Below are 20,016 nucleotides of genomic sequence, written 5' to 3'. Positions count from 1 at the left end.
CACATGTATTGTCACATCATCTAGGGCGTGGAACACCACCTTTAGGGCGTGATGGAGGCATTTTGGGCAAGGGCTTGAGGCGATTAATAGGGCGTGTGGCACTTGTATAGGTATATGTTTGTTTATTTAATTTCCTAAACCAGACACCTTTAAAAATAATACGTTATTTTTAATGTTTTCTTAATTTAAGTTTCATGTAAAATATTATACACTTTAGGGCACCTATAATGGTGCAACACTCCATATTAGATCACCGAAATGGGATGTGGAGCTTTAGGGCACTTTAGGGCGTTTTTGTGCAAATGATGGAGCAAATAACGGGCATTGGGTTTTTGTGTGATGAATTAATTTTTTAACCTATGCGAAACCTTCCAACGTACACATCAATTTTAAAGAAAAAGTGAAACTATTACACATTATAGTGGTTTGGGTTAGTAAACGCTCTTTTGTTAATGTGACAGTGATGTAAAACCATAATGGATGTCCTTAGTTTAGTGAATGCATGGGGGATCTATTCATTCATTAGGGAATAGGGGGTGAGATTAAAACGAACCAAGAATTTGATGAAATATGGGTTATGCATGGCATATATAATAAGAAGAAATCCAAATTTTAGTGATAGTTCACATCACATGTTGTGTTTGCGAGGACCATTAGAATTTGGAAGTACCTACTTTAGCTTATTTTAAATTTTAATATCCATGTGAAGCATAGACGTGACGTCAAATCTAGTTCACCCATTTGATCTTAAACTGAAAAATAAATGGGAAAATAACGAAAATAGAAATTGACTGTTAACTTTGGGGTAGGGTTTAGAAAAATTGCCTTGATCGTTCTATACAAAAATACCCGGGCGTTTTTTTTTTTTATTTATTTCGAAAAGAGTCCCAAGCTACTATGCCAGATTAAAAAAAGTTACCCTTTATTTCAGATTGTTAAAAATAATTTTTAATCAAATAAATATTACATGGCTCTAAATCTAGGAACATGAAAAGTAATCACGGATTCGGAATGTTGGAAGCTGATCTAGGTTGGGATAAGAACCTATAATGGTTTAATAGGTTATTTTTAATTAGTTTAAACGTGTTAGCTAACTTCTTCAATAAGAGATTTATAACGTAGAATGTAAATAGATAAAGAGTTGAAAGAAATCATCAAAAAATAAGTAAAATGGATAGTGATTTAGATGGATATTAACTAGTACAGTTCAAACATTTTGGAGATCCAAAGCCAAGTAAAATTGTGTTGACTCTTTTCCTAATCAATAATGAACTACTAATTAGAAAACAAGTCTAAAATAAGCAAAAATCAATCATAAACCAAGATCAAGTCTCAACTAAGCAAATAAATAGCATAGCTTTACTAAGTACCTACAAAACTAATGTTGGTTAAAATTAGCTATATACAAAGTCTTGAATATAGCTAAACTTTTAAGGACATTGGTAGTGGAGGACTCATAAACGCCCTCTTTTTTATGTTACCTCACTCCCATATGAGCATATGCTTTTTCCCTTTTACCCCGTAATAGAACGCAACACTCTATTTTTTTTAACATTAATCTATATACTAAACAATATTAAGTAATAAGTAGCATAACTAAAAAGATAATTGTTTTTAGTAACTAATAATTAAATTTATTTTTAATTTGTGCTTGGTCATTTATGTTCTTTTTCATTTGTGTTAAATTATGTCCGTTCGTTTCGTTGATGTTAATATTTGTGTGTTTACATTCGTTAATCGTTCATTTATACTATTAATAAACGAACACGAACATGTTCATTTTCTTAATGAACAAATACAAACAAGAAAATTTGTTCATTTAGTTGTTCATGTTCGTTCGTTTGTTTCGTTAAAGTTGAATGAACGTACATGAACATGTACTATTCGTTTCAATTTAGTATCGGCACTATTCCTTAATGACTAAAATAAAATATTGAATTTGATCACAGTATCATTAATTGTAGGTTATGGAATTGGATGTCACAAATCCGGTTTCCTTAGAACTTTATAACCAGTTTAGCAGACTAATCAAACATTATATTTAGGTTAACACAAAGCTATTAGCCAAACAGGTCCTATGGTCTAGTGGTTTAGGTCATTAGACTCTGAATCCAGTAATAATCTGAGTTCAAATCTTGGTAGGACCTTATTTGTCATAACGTTTTCTTAATTATACTTGTCAGTTTTATATTTATGTTTTAACTTCTCGTTTATTAAAATAAATCTTATTTTAATTTGACATTTTATTTCTTTTAATTATCATAGAGTACTGAGATGAAAAGTGAGGCCATTCATCGTGCAAAAATAATTTTATCAATAATTGTTTATGATTGTTTTTATCTAGGCCAATATAGTCAACAAAGTTACTAATCCCAAACATATCAGTTTTGTAACATAATCCTAAGTTGTAGTACTTAAAATAACACTTGTACAAAATTCAAAGTAGCATTCATCAAAGCGGACTAAAGTTGAATTGTTAGATGGTTAATAAATTAAGGTTAAATTATTTTTTGAATTATATTATTCTATTTTTCTTTTGATTAAGATTGAAACTATATTTTGTTGTTCATGTTCTCATAACAATATTATTATGTTCTCCATAGTCCTTCCCAACAAACATATGACCATTCAATCCAATTTGATAACAAAGGTAGACCGTAAATCAAAGCATGTTTACCCTTAATTGAAATCTTTTATTTTAGAATTGACCAAAAAACTAGAACCGAAAACTGGTTTGAACAGTTGCACCGATTTAAACTGAATCAATAGCAGTTTAGAGCATGGCCAATAAGCCGATTTAGCTCAAAAATATGCCATAACATCTGATATTATCATTGTGGCTCTCGTTTTTTGGCACCAAGTTATGGTACAAATTTGAGGCCAAAAACTAAAATATCCGGATTGTGGTGGGGCAATTTACTTATAGGCGTTCTTTAAAGAATGAGTGGTTTCCTCATGTATTAGATGACTAGACACCTTAATTGAAACAATGTTTCATCGTTTAGATTACCGTTTCGAGATAGGTTTACATTAGTCGAATAGTATCCTTCTTCTGATCAAAAGCCCTAAAACATCAGTTTGAAACTTAAAAAAAAATTTAACGACGTTAAGTATTTTTTTAACAGAGTTCCGTTAAGACAAAAATAGTTGAAAGGTTGGACCGTCGATAGTGATTTTTAAAGATGAGATAATCGACCAATACACAAAAAATGAGATTATTTATTTCCGATTTGCCAAAAAGAAAAAGGGTCAAAAACCTTCTTTGTCGTCGAAACAATTTTTTAAACAATTGCACCAAACAAAGTATTCAAGAACATAATCCCTTTCCCTAAACAACACAAATATGACCTTTAATCATCATATAAACATAAATGTTATAACCAACTAAAACATAAACAAAAATCACGTCCTCGGTTGCTCCTGCGAAAATCTCGGCAGTTGAACCAGTGAGTTGACACGTGTCACCCCTTCCAACCCGGACCAGTTCTGGTCTTCACCCACCCCCAAACTAGTTTCTCCTTTGCCTTCCAAAACTATGTCGTTTTGCTTGTACTCTTCAGCTGACCTGACTGTAAAATTTCTTTGTAATACTGGCTCGGGATTCTGACCATCGTCAGACTCGCCTGTGTTGCTCTGAACTGTAGCAGATGAGAACCCGTGGTCTTCGTTATCTGATTCCGAGTCCATTTTACCGTCCAAAAATAAGCAGACGACTGCACAGTCATCCATTTTGGAAGTCGGGTATTTGGATTTCCATTCACGGGCAGCTGACTCCACCAGTAATCTTGCTGCTGATGCCCGAGTTGGAGCTGACGACACGATTTCAATCACTTGCTCATTGCTTAACACGTCCCAAATCTGTAATAGTGGTCGTTAAAACATAATGAAAGAATCAATGATTTTGTAGATTTTGAGGGAATCCATATAAGTTTATTCGTTTTCTTTTGTAACCGTGAGTCTGTTAGAAAAATGTCTTGGGGCCCACCAATACCATGCTAATTAGGGGTGTTCATTGAATTGAATTCGACTTATTTTAATTTAAAAAATTTTTAAACTGAATTCTAATTCGAATAAATTTTTACAAAAAACCAATTCAAATAAGCAGTTACCTTAATTCAGGTCTAATCAAATAAACCGAAATAATAAAAAGTTAAAAAGATTAAAATTATCAAAAAAATATCCCTAAACTAATATCTAAATCTAATTATGTATAATATTATAAAAAAAACAAAAAAAACACATAGATAGGATCTAAAAGTCCATATATTCACACATGACATACCAAAAACTCATTTGGCATGTTCTGTTGGTAGATAAATTGTTTAACTTATTGATTTATATAGTTTTATGCGTTAAAAATACACTTGTCGGACCCTTTTCACTATTAGAGCATGTTTGGGACGAGTTTGAAAAATGCTTATTGGTTTTTTCAAAAAGCCATTTTGAAAAGCCAGGATTTGGGGCTTTTGGAAAACTGCTTTTTAAGCCTTTCAAAAAGCTAAAATAAAAGAGATTTTTATGATTGCCAAACACATTTTAACTTAATTGACTTTTTGAAAACACCAATAAGCCAATAATCATTTTTCAAACTCAATCCCAAAATTGCTCTAAATAACTTTTTTGATTTTAATACACTTGTGTGACCAGTGACCACCTCACCTCTAATTCTAGCATGAAACTCTACTACTTTCAAGGTAACAAAACCGAATAATGATAATAATTATAATAAGGAAATACATATCATATACTTACCCCGTCTGAAGCAAGAACTATAAATTGATCTCTCTCAGTGAGAATCCGGTGAGAGATTTCAGGAATCGAGATGACTCCATATTCTTTCAAACAAAAATCTCCAAAAGCTCGAGCCATTGCTAGGCCCGGGGCATCATCAAATGGTAGCCAGACCCGAGGTACCTCGGGTTCATCTTGTAATGCAAACACTCGACCTTTGCACCGTTTGATCCTTTCAGCTTCCCCTGTTACACGAAAACAAGTTAACAAATCGAGAGACACGGCACGAAAATAATCAGGTTTTGAGTTTTCGGGTCATGTTTGGTTGGCATGGTTAACCCGTTTGATCAAACAGGCCATTTTTTTCGGGTTTACATGCTTAACCTGTTTCATTAAACAGGCCATTTTCGGGTCGACATGTTTAATTTGTTTAATCAAACGAGCCATTTTTTGGCTGACATCTTTAATCCTTTTAATTAAACGGACTGCTTTGGGGTTGACATGTTTAGCACGTTTAATTATACGGGCCGTGTTTGGGTTGGCATGCTTAACCTGTTCAATTACAAGGGCCATTTCCAGGTTTAACCCTGTAAATAAACGGGCCATTGTTGGGCTGGCATGTTTAACTTATTCAATCAAACAGCCCGTTTTCGGGTTGACATGTTTAACCGGTTTGATTAAACGGGCCATTTTTGGGTTTAAATGTTTAGCATGTTCAATCAAACAAGCCATTTTAGACTTGACATGCTCAGCCCGTTCAATTAAACAAGCCATTTTCAGGTTGACATGTTTCACTCATTTAGGTAAATAGGTCGACCCGTTTAACCCATACACTACAACCCGCCATCTCGTTTATGACCAACTTGATTACAACCCATTTGACTGTCTAGACAAACACATTTAACAGGTGGCATTAAGCAACCAACAATTCAACCCACCAACCCGAAACGTCAACCAGACAAACAATACCCCTAAATATAGTTAAATCACCATACTTGGTAGATCGGGCTTTAAGTCAACCGTCAACTGAACTGCAACGAGCGCATCATTTTCATCTTTAGACGCCATAATCGCACGCGAATCTCCAATACTCCCCATGAAAAGATTTGATCCCTTCATATAAAATTTTCATCATATATAAATATATAAATTTAAAGAGTAAATTACACTTTCGTCCTTTAGGCGGCTAATTTCATGTTTCCTCCATAAACTAAGGAAACAACAACATCCTAATGTTTACGTTTGGTAACAAATTTCATCCTTTCGACTAACGAACCTTAAACGTCCCATGTCACATGCCTTGCACACCAGAGCAAATTGCTCAATTTTTGTGGAAAAATTTGCCCACATGCGCCAGACACATAACTGCACTTAACGGGCATAGTTGAGAGGACAAAACAGTTACAATGCGTCAACATTAAACATGCTACTTGTTATTTCCTTAGTTTACGGAAGAAACTTGAAATTTGCTATATACCTAAAGAAGGAAATTGATTAACTCTAAAAAAAAACTCTAATTTAAAACTTTAAAGCATTTCAACAACCAATTAAACCATACCTGTTTAACAACAGTAACTGCAGTGCTACCACTACAAAAACAATCCAAATTTGGATGTGATTTTAGTTCTTTATCCATTGCTTTATATGATTTAAGAAAAGCTTCTCTCCATAATAACTCAGGTTTTTCTTCTTCACCATCAATCCCTTTTAATCCCGAATCCCCGTTGGCACAAATACAATAAGTGGAACGGTTTTTCTTCGACTTGTAAGAATCAAGATATGAAAACAGCTTCACGGGTAACGTGTCACGAACTTTACGGGCAACGAGGTGTCCGTGGGGCCCGTGCCCGTCAAACACTCCACAAAATGTCACATCCTCCGCCATGAAATCCTATAAGATTCCGAATCATAAACGAACGTCTTGCGAATCAATACTTTGAAATTCTAGATATACAATTTTTTTATTCATTTTAAAGTAATTTTGTATAATATATGCCAATGGTTTTTTAAATGTTAAAAAATTGGCATAAAAACACTCAAATAGTTTTAAGATATTTCATAAACATATTTAGAAATAAATAAATAGGCCAGCCCGTGAAACTGTCGGGTTTGACGCCAACACGATACGCGTTTTCACGGGTTGACATGGACACGACATGTTTGAACCGAAAAAGGAATTTTACTAAATTAAAATACTTACATATTATTTATTTTTTTAAAGTAATTATGTTTGAAATACGCCAATGAGCTTTTAAACTTAAAAATTTGGGTATAAAAGTGTTTAATCTATTGCATAAACAAAACTGTAAAAAAAATGACCCAGGAATCTGCCGTTTCAACACGAATGCAGCCTGCTTAGTCAATCGTATTCGCGTGTTCGACCCGAAACTGACCCAAACCCATTTAGAAGAAAGGACTTACTTCCCAAACAATCATTGCATCTTGGTTTATTCCCTTACGTCCCTGTTGTGTATAAATACACGAACTTCGGCTTTTCCCATTTGCAAAGATCCTATTTGGTACAGAAGACGAGTGCTGAAACGTGTTCACGTGATCCAAAAACGTTTTTCTTGCTCTCTTTTTCCCGCCAAAATCATGGCTACTCGTTGAGACACAACACCCCATTTTAAGTTACAACCTACCTTAAAAACAGGTCAAATATGAAGCAAAATGTTCTTTTGAATCCAGACGATCAGCCCGCTAATAAAACCAAGAAAACAGTAATCAAATCAGTTGTTTAGTCCTAATGAAAGATAAAAATGACTACTTTATTAGATACTAAACATATAGCATGTGAGTATATTTAAATATGCATAGATCATGTGTCAAAGAAAAGAATCTTTGATATAATATAAGTGGCAAATTTTATATTTTATAAATCTTGGTGTGTAAAGACAACAAGCGAAGCAAGAAAATAAGGAAAGATACAATCAAGAATCATGGGAAATAGTCAATTTGACCAACACAAAGGTAAGCAAAGTTGTTTCCTTGGTATATTTTTAATTTTAAATGAGAAAAAAACACAACTTTTCCAACAATTCTTACTACCGTAAGTTTTCCGATAGTGGGTTCACAGTTACAAAAAAGTAAACAACTTTGATTATTACAAAGTTACAACACAATAAGACAAGTGAAAAAACAACAACTTCTATGGATTATGCATTAACTTTAGCAAATATATTTCCTAAAGAGCAATATTGAAAATACTCAAATATGAAGTGGTAATTTTGGTCAATCTTGAAAGAAAGAGATCGCTGATGTGAAGTCAAATTAAGTAAAACATTAGCCAAAAACATACATTTTGTCATGAATAATTCCACCATTTTCTGCATCCAAGGTTTATTCAGATTATATTGGTTTTTTAACTTTTTATACAATAATTCTCAAGTAAAATCATTTGATCAAAAGCCACAAACTTTAAGAAAAAAAGTCAAAAATAAAGTCACATACACACCCAAAATTACTTTCTCACTTTTGAAAACTGAGAAAAAAAAAAGGAAAATAAAGCAATGCCTTTAATTAGGAGCCTCAAATGTTCAAGATCAAGTAGTATTTCAAAACAAAAATGGCAAAATTCAAAACCAAAATCAAGTTTATTAAAGATAAAACAATAATAAACCCAAACAGCCAACAGATCAACAATTTGCAACTAAACAAAGTTCTAAAACCTCAAAGATAACACCAACCCACTTAAATTAACCACTAATCCAGCAAAACCCAGATCACAAATCATCCAAATTGAGGAAACCCAGAAGCAATAAACAGTAAAATGATAAAAACCCATTTCAGAAAATGTTGAAATTAGTAAGAAAGGAAAAGATGAAATTTGGGGAGAAAGGAAGTACCTTTACCTTTAGGATGCTGGTGTTGTGGATGTGAATGAATTGAGTGAGATGTAGAAGAAGAAGAAGATGATGATGATGATGAACGGTTGCATTAATTGCAAAGGCGAGATGAGGGGTGGGATGGATGGGTCGGAGGAGGAGGATATGAATGTCAAATCAAGATAAGTTTTAAGTTAAAAGCATGAATGAATGAAGGCTCATGAGTGATTGATTCTTGGTGATTTCGAGGCCACCATGTCTTGTTTTGTTTTAAGGCTTTGTTTAAATAGAATGTAGGTTTGTTTCTTTATATTGAGGTTAGCCTATTCTTTATATTATAAATAAATAATCTCATCTTTTGTGTATTGGTCGCTAATAATAACATCTTTAAAAATCACTAGCACGGGTCTTACCTTTTAACTGTTTTTGTCTCACTGGTCATCCGTTAAAAAATATTTAACGTCGTTATGTTTTTTCTCTAGTTTCAAACCGATGTTTTAGGGCTTTTGATCGGAAGAATGATATGAGTCGACTGATGTAAAACTTATTTCTAAACGATGATTCAAATGACTTGATTTTTGTTAATTGGAAATTCAAGCGCCCGAATTGAAATATTGTTTCATCGTTTGGATCACCATTTCGAGATAAGTTTTACATCGGTCGACTCGTATCGTTCTTCCGATCAAAATCCCTGAAACATCGGTTTGAAACTAGGGAAAAAACATAACGACGTTAAGTATTTTTTAACGGAGGACCAGTGAGACAAAAATAGTTAAAATGTGGGACAATTGCTAGTGATTTTTAAAGGTGGGATTATTATCGGCCAATACACAAAATGTGGGATTATTTATTTCCAATTTTTCTTTTGTAAATGAATATTATAAATTATATGGTTGTTACGAATTATTATGGTTATCAATCCCTAAAATAGATTTAACTTCTTTTCCAAGTTTTCTCATCCCTATATAATATTTTGTTGTATCTCATTGTAACATACACCTTATGAATGAAATCTCTCTCTTTTTCTCTACACCTCCTTCGCTTATGTTATAGCTATTAGACTTGTTTCACAGCACGTTATCAGCACGAGTTGTGTTTGATGTCGGATCACATCATCATGAGATAAATAGAATCTAATTAACTTTTACTCGTTTTTACTTTTTATTATAACTCTCAAAACATTCAATATTACAATTCATATTATCATGAGTTAAATTGAGATTTATTTACTATTTATTATAAATTATACATTGTTTAGCAAATCAAATATTTTGGTTTTGATTTCGTGAGATTTGACGGGTGATTGGAAACCCGGGTATTAATTAATTGGAACTGGGTCCCGTATAATTTTTCTAAATCAAATATTATAGATGTGAAGTCTTCGGTTTCCTATAGAGAAAAGAAGTTTAGAAGATTACAAAGTTCTTGTTTTGAATTTATGCAAATTTATGGTTAGTTTGAATAAATATTTAATTATAAGATTTTTAGTTGGCATTTATTTGTTTCTAAAGTAAGTTAAATAACATTTAAATACTTGATACATTATATTGGTATTCTTTAATTTACTAATCATATTACTTTTATAATAAGTTAATAACTTTATCATATATATGCAATTTCTTGATACAAAGGGTTTATATGCAAAATATCTTGGATTTAAATGTCTATATCTTCTCCGAAACATTTTTTTAATGTCTCGCATTATTTAATAAAAAAGACTAAATGGTTTTATATATTGGATTTAAATCATAATAATAAATTGCGTTATTTTGAGAAAAATATTCATACCTCGTGTAATTTTTAGTAATTGATTACAAAATTTAAATTCATGAAATCAGTTCATCTATGTTTATCTTATTTATGAACACTAATTATTTAATGTGATCATGATTATGTGTTACATCAACTTATATTTACTTTTGATCACAGGGTCTATGATATTTGTAACCTTTTTAATGTGTGTTATCTATTAAATGATAATAAGCTTTTATACAAATTATAGTGCAGTATTTTTAACGAGTCTGAAGATTTTAGACGAATAAGATAATTTCTTAACCAGATTTTAGATGTTATATTTATAATAATTGATGCATTATTTGGTGACAACAGAAAGCTGCAAACAACAGCTTAATTCGTGAGAGTATAATGTTTTATGATGTTGGTATATTTTGTATGCAAATTTTGTTGATATTGAACTGGTATCACTAAATTATGATGATTTTGTTAGTATTTTAGTCCATATTATTTTCATTGCAATTCCGATCAAGAACACATGTTAAAGAAAAAAAAAAGGTAACACCCTACGTATCATTAATTATATTATGTTATTTACTAAACTATTTTGATAACTTGATAGAGAGATTTTTTTATATCTAAAAGATGGGTGATATTTGTATTTAAGATATAATTGTTTATACCGTGTGATATGTAATACATAAATTATATATCTTTGCTAGTACCTGATGAATAGTTGCATCTTATTTTATAAAGTTTATAAATCGCTTTATATAACATGTTATAAGGTCATGTATTATATAATGTGGCTTTATGTATATTTTGTATTAAATCTATATGCTAGCATAGAAAGTATTAACTTACATAATTTATTACTCTTACGAAAAGTACAAGTATGCTTAGATATGGCAACTAAAGTGTTATTTTCCCTAAATCTCATAATTGAAGGTTATAAAATATTAGCATGATAAATCTTACATGACTTATTCATGTAATTACTTTTAATATTTGTTATATAAAGAGAAGATTAATTATGAGGAAAAACTGGACAAGACCATTTTTCATTTGTCAAACCTCTAATATGCTCCTAAAGTAGCATATCATTAAAGTGTATGAAATGTTTGAAGCGATTTAGTATTCGTGTCCGAGAAAATTATGAATAAACCATGGAAATGGTTTGGTTTTATACCATTCCTGAAGTGAATATGATAATGTGTTGATCATTGCAATTATGGACATAATTGAGAAAATTGTAACGATGATTATATTAATAATGGGATTGACCATCGGAATTATAACGATGGTCATGCTAATAATGAGATCGACCACCACAAGTGGCAAAGAGATTGATCAAATATGAGAACAAAATATGAAAATACAAAAAAGGTAACATGATCGTCTAAAACGATAATACACTGTTCTCTCATATTTTTTTTGTATTGTGTTAAATAAGTGTAACACATATACACTCATAAACTTGAAGTTTATGAATCATGAATGGCATGACCGGTTAGACCACACCGAGTCAATGATGTGAAATTTATTGAAGAACCAAAAGATTCTTTCTCATAATTATGCATGTCATATTGCTCTCAAGAGAAATTATTTATTTATCAACTAAAGAATAGTGTGAATCCCTAAATGTTATGGAATGAGAAAAGGATACACATATCCTAACATGATACCATTTAGTGTTTTAAATCGATGCATCGTCTAAATGGTTATCAATTTCACAATATGAAGTTTGTGTGATTTGTGGCTTAGCTAATGAGATAGCAAGCATAATATTCTAAATTTTCATATTTATTTTAGTAAATCACTATTAATAGACGAATTGATTTTGTTGAGACGATCATCAAGCGTCTACAATTGGTTGCAATGAGAGCAAAAGTTCATGTCTTATTTGGGTATTTGTCATTTTACATGCATTCACATCGAGCCAACAAGTTATGATTCTTCCTCCCCATTGCAATTGGTTTTTGGTCAGTAACAAAGTATCTCTCATCTAATATTTCTTGTGTGTTATATATTGAAATTAATCCACCACAAGACACAAAGATGAGACCATAAAGGAAGTTGGGAATTTATGTCAGTATTATATTATCTATGATTAAAGAGGTAGATCTATTAATGAGATATTTTTTTATGGCTCATTAGTTTTCACTTTAGTGAAGCAACATTCCCAACATTAGGGGGATATATAAAGCAGTTGGAAAACGAAATTAGTTTGAATTACCATTGATCCTCAAATTAAATTATATGAACTACACGTTCAAAGAATAATTCATGTATAAAGATTAACGAATCAATTACTAGACGATTCACTGACCAAAACAAGGTGTCTAGCTAAGACACCTACAACAACTGCTTATGCTCCAATTAATATAAACGTACTGGAAGGACAACCATACATTGGTAATGACTAGTGAGTCTAAGGCACGCCTGATGCGTGGTAGACTAGTCGATTCCAAGAATAATGATTCCTCGAAAATTGGAGCAAGTAATAAAGATGGTCAAGTCGAGGTATAGTAAAAAGGTCTCTTGAGAGACGTTAGACATGATGGTTATTGAAAAAACCTCAGGTACCTGAAAACAAAGAGCTCTTAGTCAATTGTATTTTATCATGTTTACAAGATATATGGAATCAAAATAAAGTCAACGTCGTTATAATTTTGTATATAAGATAGCGCTTGAAAATGATGAGGATCATGATTTAAGATCTGCCTATGAAAAATGATTGGCCAAATTGGAAAGACGCAAATAGGGCAGAGTTGAATTCTCTAAATAACGAAAAGTTTTTTGGACCAACAATCCGTACAACTAAAGTTGTAAAATATGTTAGATATACACGGATCTTTTATGTGAGTTATGAAAATTCAATTAAGTGATATAAGGAAAAATTGATGGTAAAATAATTTTGCAAAGACCCATGATTAATTATGAGGAGATACATTTTTCAATGGTGGAAGTAATGACTTTTCGATAACTAAATAGTCTGGTAATACAAAGAGATAATTTATACGTGTCTAATAAATATTGTGATTCAGTTGATACTGAAAGTTTATTAAGGATTTGGATTATCAAATCATGTCAATTATATTCTCGAGAACACTGTGACTCATGTTGTATACAGATTCATATTTGAATACGTGATGATTATTTTATATGTTAAATATAGCTGGAACTCCTGAAGAGTTCCTAACACGTGAATGCTTAAAAGGTTAATTGAAACATCTTAAGGATGTAATTCTTGTGCACCAATAAGCATACATAGAAGAAATTGTACCTAATGATGATCGTATCTTAATAAACAAAGAATGGTACAATATGGGTTTTGATATACGATATATAAATTGATGTGTCAAATGAGCAAGTTCATGTAGCAAAACTCATGAGGAGTGAATGCACATCAATAATTGATTAAGATGGAAAGAATTTTGTGATGGATTGAAAACGCCTAAGAATCGGCATGAAAGCATCAATAAATGTTCTACAAGGTTAAGAAATTGCATATGGATTAAATAGTCGGATTCAGCGTGGTACGCACAATCAGGAAATATTTTGATAAGGAGAGAGATAAGTTGGACGTCATTAGCCATGTTTTTATCAAAATTTTACTCTTAAAAGTTCATATAATCACAGTTTACAGTGATGATGTACACATCATCGAGGGAAACTGCAGAACTTTTAGAAGGAGAATTTTTGAAATACCTTGACATGATGTTTATCAATCCATCAAAGTGCATCTAAAAGATGTTGAGACATTTTACCAAAGACAAGATTCATTCTTTGAGAACGTTAAAGGATGTCCAACAATGCATTCTAATATCATTTCTTATCTGAATATGAACTATTATTAGTTCGGAAATACCACAATTAAATGCATAAGTGCATTATATCGTATTATTAGCTATATATGATTATTATTTTCTTTATTTATATTTATCGGCATGTGTCTAGCTAGGAGACACCGGAATGGGTTAAAACATATATTTCAAGTATGAAAGATATGTATTTATATTTTACTAACTCATCAAAACAAGTTTTGTTAGTTTTGTCATGCAGAGAAACACAACAGGGTATCAATACAATAGTATATTGTTACAAGATGACACAATAGAAGTTTTCACGTGAAGATCATGTAACATTGTTCAACCTAAAGACTCGCATGTCAAGGGACGAAGACGCAAATGATTGACTACAAAATTTTTTGGGCAACTTTCACAGAAGATCAATATTTACCATTTTAATGGATATATAAGTTAGGGGGAGACAATACGCACTGTACTCTTTTTCCCTTAGCTGTGGTTTTGTACCACTAGGTTTTCCTAGAAAGGTTTTTAACGAGGCAACATCCTGAAGCGTATAAAGTTGATAACCAAGAGGGAGTGTTATGAATTATTATTATGGTTATCAACCCCTAAAATAGATTTAACTTCTTTTCCAAGTTTTCTCATCCCAATATAATATCTTGTTGTATCTCATTATAACATAAACCTTATGAAACACCCCAAAATTTGAAATGGCTTTTTAACATATTTTACTTCGGAAAATACGGTCCCACTTTTTAAAAAAAAAACATATATAGAAATTTATTTAATTATAAAACGACAATCAAAAACTTACCAAAATTATTATTTTATCAATGTATCAAAACATCAACTTAGAACACATTCCATACATTTGCGGACTAGACTTAAAAGTCTTGTGTGTTCCGATGTCCGTCACGAGCACTTGGTCTTTCGCCATGTGAATCCAAGATAGGAATTTCATCTAACGTATTATAACATTACGACGAATGTTAATATTACTTAAACAACGTATAACATCTCTAGCAAACCTTACTAGAACGAACATAATAAACTTATCGTTTAATAATTCCACCACACCGTCAGCATTCTTTGTGTGCTCATCCAATCACATTCTTCAACTGACTTTAACCACTCAAGCATTCCGCACGAGCCATAAACCGATCTCAGTCTTCAAACAACGTAAGCATTCCCTAAGACATCCATACTACATGTTAGTAATAATCTTGTATAATATCACCACTAAGAGAAGTATATGGAAAGAGTATAAAAGGATAATAAAAAGATCAATTTACATAAACCGACATAAAGTCGGCGTAGCAAAGACCACCATCGGTGTAACCTTCGCCATGGCGTAGCCTACGTGGTTATTAGCGTAAGGTACGTCGGGTGCAGGTCTGCAACCCAAAATCTTCTTTCTACAACTAACATGTTTGCTCGTTTGCTCCCGATTTTCCTTTCCTGCTACTAAAAACATATATCCCACTAATTTAGTGAAGTTAATATACCATGTCCTTTTAATACTTCAAGTCAACATGCAATTAGAACTCATCCCAACACATCATCATCATCATCATCATCGTACTCAGTATATCCCACCAATAGCAATGCTATGGTAGGGTCTGAGGAGGGTAAGATGTAGACAGCCTTACCTCTATCCCATAGGGATAGAGAGGCTGCTTCCGGTGAGACCCCCGGCTCGATAGTAGTTTTGAATCAAGCCTTGGACATAAGACACATAACACTCAATCATCGGGACACCGGCTGATTGGTGCATGTGCCCTTGTCTTTCGGCTATCAACGCCACCACATGATGCCTGATTAACCTTCCGCCACTTTTAACGTTATTTTCACGTGATTAGTAAAATAACGTCAAAATTAGTGCAATTTTACTTTTGCCCACCCAAGGGTTCACACATATATACATTATATGTGCGCACCGCAAGCAGGGCGTATCCCAACACGAACTCATCCCAACACGAGTTCTATTATTTAAATCCCCGATTAAGCGAAATGAGCGTGCCATATGGTTGATAATAGAGAATAACTTCTTTAGGGGTACAGCAATATAAAAACAAACACGCCACACGTGTTATTGGTAGGTTTCCCATAATTTATTTTTATTTAAAATCCATATAGTTTCAGTTTCAAGACAGATTTGCGCAGCTGTAGCAATTTAACATTTACACCCATTTGCAGTTGGTGTTTCAGTTCAATCTAAAAATCTCAATAAAATAGAATCGTAGAGCTTTCTTTCGATATAAAATACACCCAAAACGGGCATCCGGTTAATTTACTATGAATATTTGAAAACAGGCTAAATTCTGGAATAAAGCTGAATTTCCAATTTCAAGCAGAGTTGCGCAGCTGTAGCAGTTTAGCATTTACACCCATTAGCAGTGGGTGTTTCAGTTCAAACTAAAAATCTCAATAAAATAGACCCGTAGAGCTTTCTTTTGATATAAAATACACCCAAAACGGGCATCCGGTTAATTTACTATGAATATTTGAAAACTGTCTAACTTCTGAAAATATGCTGAACTTTCAGCAACCGGATCGCTCGACCCGTTAACCATTTACACCCCCTTTTCTTGAATTTAATCATCGGATCGCCATTACAACATTGTGTTATTGTTAGCACAGACCATACCCTTTGTTGTAACACAAAAACACGAAATAATAGTAGTTGTAAGTTAGAATTACTTACCTTATTCGTGGTTTTTTTTATAACTCCAATTCTTTCGCTTGCATACTTCATGGTCCAATATCATCTTGTTCCTTTCACGAGTGTAAGATCCTATGAAACTCACCATTCACACGTGTATGTATTCACGGGTTAGTCTTACATCATACAATTTAATGCATTCATCTACCCGTGAACAATCCTTCATCAAAGATCATATCATGTCATAATCACTTTACATTCATGAGACTTTTAAGCTAAGCATTTCCACAAACACTTGGTGTGCATAAATTTTACTAGATTAATAGCCATTATTCTTTGACCCAATTATATCTAGTCTCATTGTTAGTATAGACCTAGATTTCCTTTATCAAACAAAATCAATAATCATCAAACATCAATTTACTATTATTAACTAAATCATTTCAGTTAACAACCATTCTAACAAGAATTTAGCATGAAACCACAAAAACCACGATTCATTCAAAAACCCTCAAGAATCCCCAACATGCATCTAAAAATATATCATACATGGAGTTATAATTTCTAGTCACCTTAGCTAACATACTCGATACAATCCAAAAGAAGAACCAATTTCAAGTTTTTTCATATATAACTTCAACATAATCTAGAAGTTTAGGGATTATAAGATAGAAAATCACATACCACACATCCAACTAACTAGTAGATGATCTTGTAACATTCAATTCCTTGCTTGTTCAACCTACTAATCGAGTTCCTCCTTCACCTCGTCGATGTACACAAGCCCAGACACACCTCTTTCAGTTTTCACCAATTAAAACTAGAAATTGCAACCAAGTCCCTCCACTTCATTAACATGTTATAATCCCACCAAGTTAAGTTTATTTATTCACACTTAAGGATTTTCACCATTATACTTGTAACTTTTATTATGATTTCATTAAATAAGTTTTATAAAACATTATTGTGGCTAATGTGAAAATATACCAACACATTTGCTCCCGCATTTATTTATCTAAGCCACTTTATATCTTTATCTTTATTTTCAAAATATTAAACTTCAAATATAAATTACTGAAATTTAGGATGTTACAAATCTACCCCCGTTATAAAGGTTTCGTCCTCGAAACCTGTTTAAACCATGTAAGTCTTGACCTATGTTAGGTCTTGTGATTGTAACATGAAACCAACTATCATCATGTATCATCTACTTTGCACAATTAACTTTTAACAACTTAAGCAATGAAACACATACCTTTTTATCATACGTTTTGACCGTATGCCTTCCCTTTTTATCCTCTAATTGATACAATAAGAACCCTTAGGGTTAGTAAGCACAAGCTCCATGCAATATCCGATTCTCTACTTTTGCATAATTAGCCAACCCTGTTACAACTTCAACATTTGCATATAACACATGTACTTATCATACATTTATTTCTCAACATAGTTTCTATTTTGATTATGTGGAAAACCATAAAGTAAACTTACTACAAGGTTCATATAATTTATGTCAATGTTAAAAACATCTAATCAATTCACGAGTTACCCACTAGCCACGGGTTCTTGCTAACACAACAATCTATTCGAATAAACCCATATGCTTTAGGTTTTAGAGTTAGATACATCCCTTGGTTGGCCACTAACATATTTATTTAATTACCAAATCATCCATCATGACCTTCTTAACGTTTGTCTTACACATCGAATTTATGACAACATCTCTCTAAAATTATATTATTATCAAAAAGGGGTTTTATCCTGTGATTCTTTCTAAACCTCTCATGTGATCACATGGATCCAATTTGTTTTATGCAATATATCTTTGTAAATTCATAAGTCTTGTCAAAGTTTCCTTTCTATTTTGCATCACTAACAAAATCCTTTTTACTTTATGTCAAGAGATATTTAAAAAAAAATACTTGTATCGAGGTCGAGGGCGTGAAATTCCTTAGACTTCCTATCAATTTTAGTCATTTAAGAATTGTGACTATTTAAATAAACTACTAATCGCATTTCAACATAAATAACTCATTTCCGGACTCCACATTCTTTTTTTCCTTATGACCGTCACTTATGTTTTAGCTCATTTTCTTTGCATCCACCGCAATCATTTTTTTATTATCATAATATATCGCCTCGTCATATGATCATATTTCAACGATCGTGCCATAGTAATTGTAACACCAGCCCTTGGATCAATGGAAAATTTGTACTTATCTCCTCAACCAACACAAATCATATTTCTATGAGATTATAAGCAAATATTAATACTAATCTCCTCATCTACGACTAAGCATGTCATAAGATCACTTTAAGTCACCCATCTATTATCTAATCTCATGGACAATTTCAAGAGTTATTATCAACTTGTGACTCAAATTTTATTTCTTGGCACATACCTACGTAAAGGCTCATAATGACTCATTACCACTACTTTTTGTGTCAATCCACATCCTATATAATTTATCATGTCGTATTGTACTTCACTTCCTTTCATACACATATACCCACAAAAAGATCACATTAGCACCATGTGTTGGCTCATTTCACTCGCGAGAAGAAATGATCAACATATTGTCCTAATGTAATCTTCTTGTTACTACAACATGCTTCAAGCTGTGAAGCTTAAACTTAGTTCCCATCAGACAGTCATTTATTTCCGTCTATATATTTAGACTTCGGCACAGAATATGAGCTTAAGTACTCAACTGGTTCACCAGGGAAGCTTTCGATCAGACAGTCGTTTATTTCATGCACGACCTCATTTGTTGGTGCAAGTAATGCTCTCTTTTGAAAGTAATTAGGGTCTTCGTTGTTGTTTAAAATGTCTGGATACACAAACTGAATTAGCTTTTGTGATAGGGTCATTACATTTTTCGATCAGTAAATCAGTTGGTATCTCTATTTTTGTTGTACCGTCATTAGGCCCACCGACTTTACCTTCTCCGATGTCTAGCAACCATTGTGCAAACTTTTTTGTTTCCTCTATGTCAGGAGATGGTTGACCAATTGTTAACCTTAAGTTTCTTGTTAATATAAAGACACGACATTCATTCCAAAAGTATGAAGAACATAGAGTTGCCTTTACTATTTGTTGTCTGCTTCCTTTCTGAATTACTGGCAAAATTTGTCTGAAGTCGCCTCCAAACACAACAACTTTTCCTCCCAACAGCAGTTTAAATTGCAACACATCTTTGCATGACCTATCTAGAGCTTGAAATGCATGTTTGTGGGTCACTGGGGCTTCATC

The 20,016-nt window shown here is 32.5% G+C and overlaps 1 protein-coding gene across 1 annotated transcript; it reads right to left on the bottom strand.

Moving 5' to 3' along the window:
- Nucleotides 1–3,383: 3,383 nt before the first annotated feature.
- LOC143539841 (putative protein phosphatase 2C 52) lies at nt 3,384–7,531 on the bottom strand. The gene is made up of 5 exons (XM_077033041.1): nt 7,153–7,531; nt 6,290–6,622; nt 5,727–5,844; nt 4,753–4,976; nt 3,384–3,858 (listed from the first exon to the last, which is right to left on the bottom strand). Exons 1-5 carry the CDS (start codon nt 7,354–7,356, stop codon nt 3,403–3,405), a joined length of 1,335 nt encoding a protein of 444 aa, XP_076889156.1. The 5' UTR covers nt 7,357–7,531; the 3' UTR covers nt 3,384–3,402.
- Between the last annotated feature and the right edge of the window lie 12,485 nt (nt 7,532–20,016).

This window comes from Bidens hawaiensis, unplaced genomic scaffold, assembly GCF_021521415.1.
Source record: "Bidens hawaiensis isolate Kalapana, Puna unplaced genomic scaffold, B.hawaiensis_p1.1 tig00012058_1, whole genome shotgun sequence".
In the NCBI taxonomy this organism is placed as follows: domain Eukaryota; kingdom Viridiplantae; phylum Streptophyta; class Magnoliopsida; order Asterales; family Asteraceae; genus Bidens; species Bidens hawaiensis.
This window is presented reverse-complemented; position numbering and strand designations above follow the sequence as displayed.

Excerpts from the sequence above, each read along its gene's own strand:
- LOC143539841 (XM_077033041.1), bottom strand. The coding sequence starts at position 7,356 with ATGGGGTGTTGTGTCTCAACGAGTAGCCATGATTTTGGCGGGAAAAAG. Across the intron at positions 5,845-6,289 it reads CAGTTACTGTTGTTAAACAG|GGATCAAATCTTTTCATGGG; the intron begins GTATGGTTTAAT and ends TTTTATATGAAG. Across the intron at positions 4,977-5,726 it reads CTTAAAGCCCGATCTACCAA|GGGAAGCTGAAAGGATCAAA; the intron begins GTATGGTGATTT and ends TTCGTGTAACAG.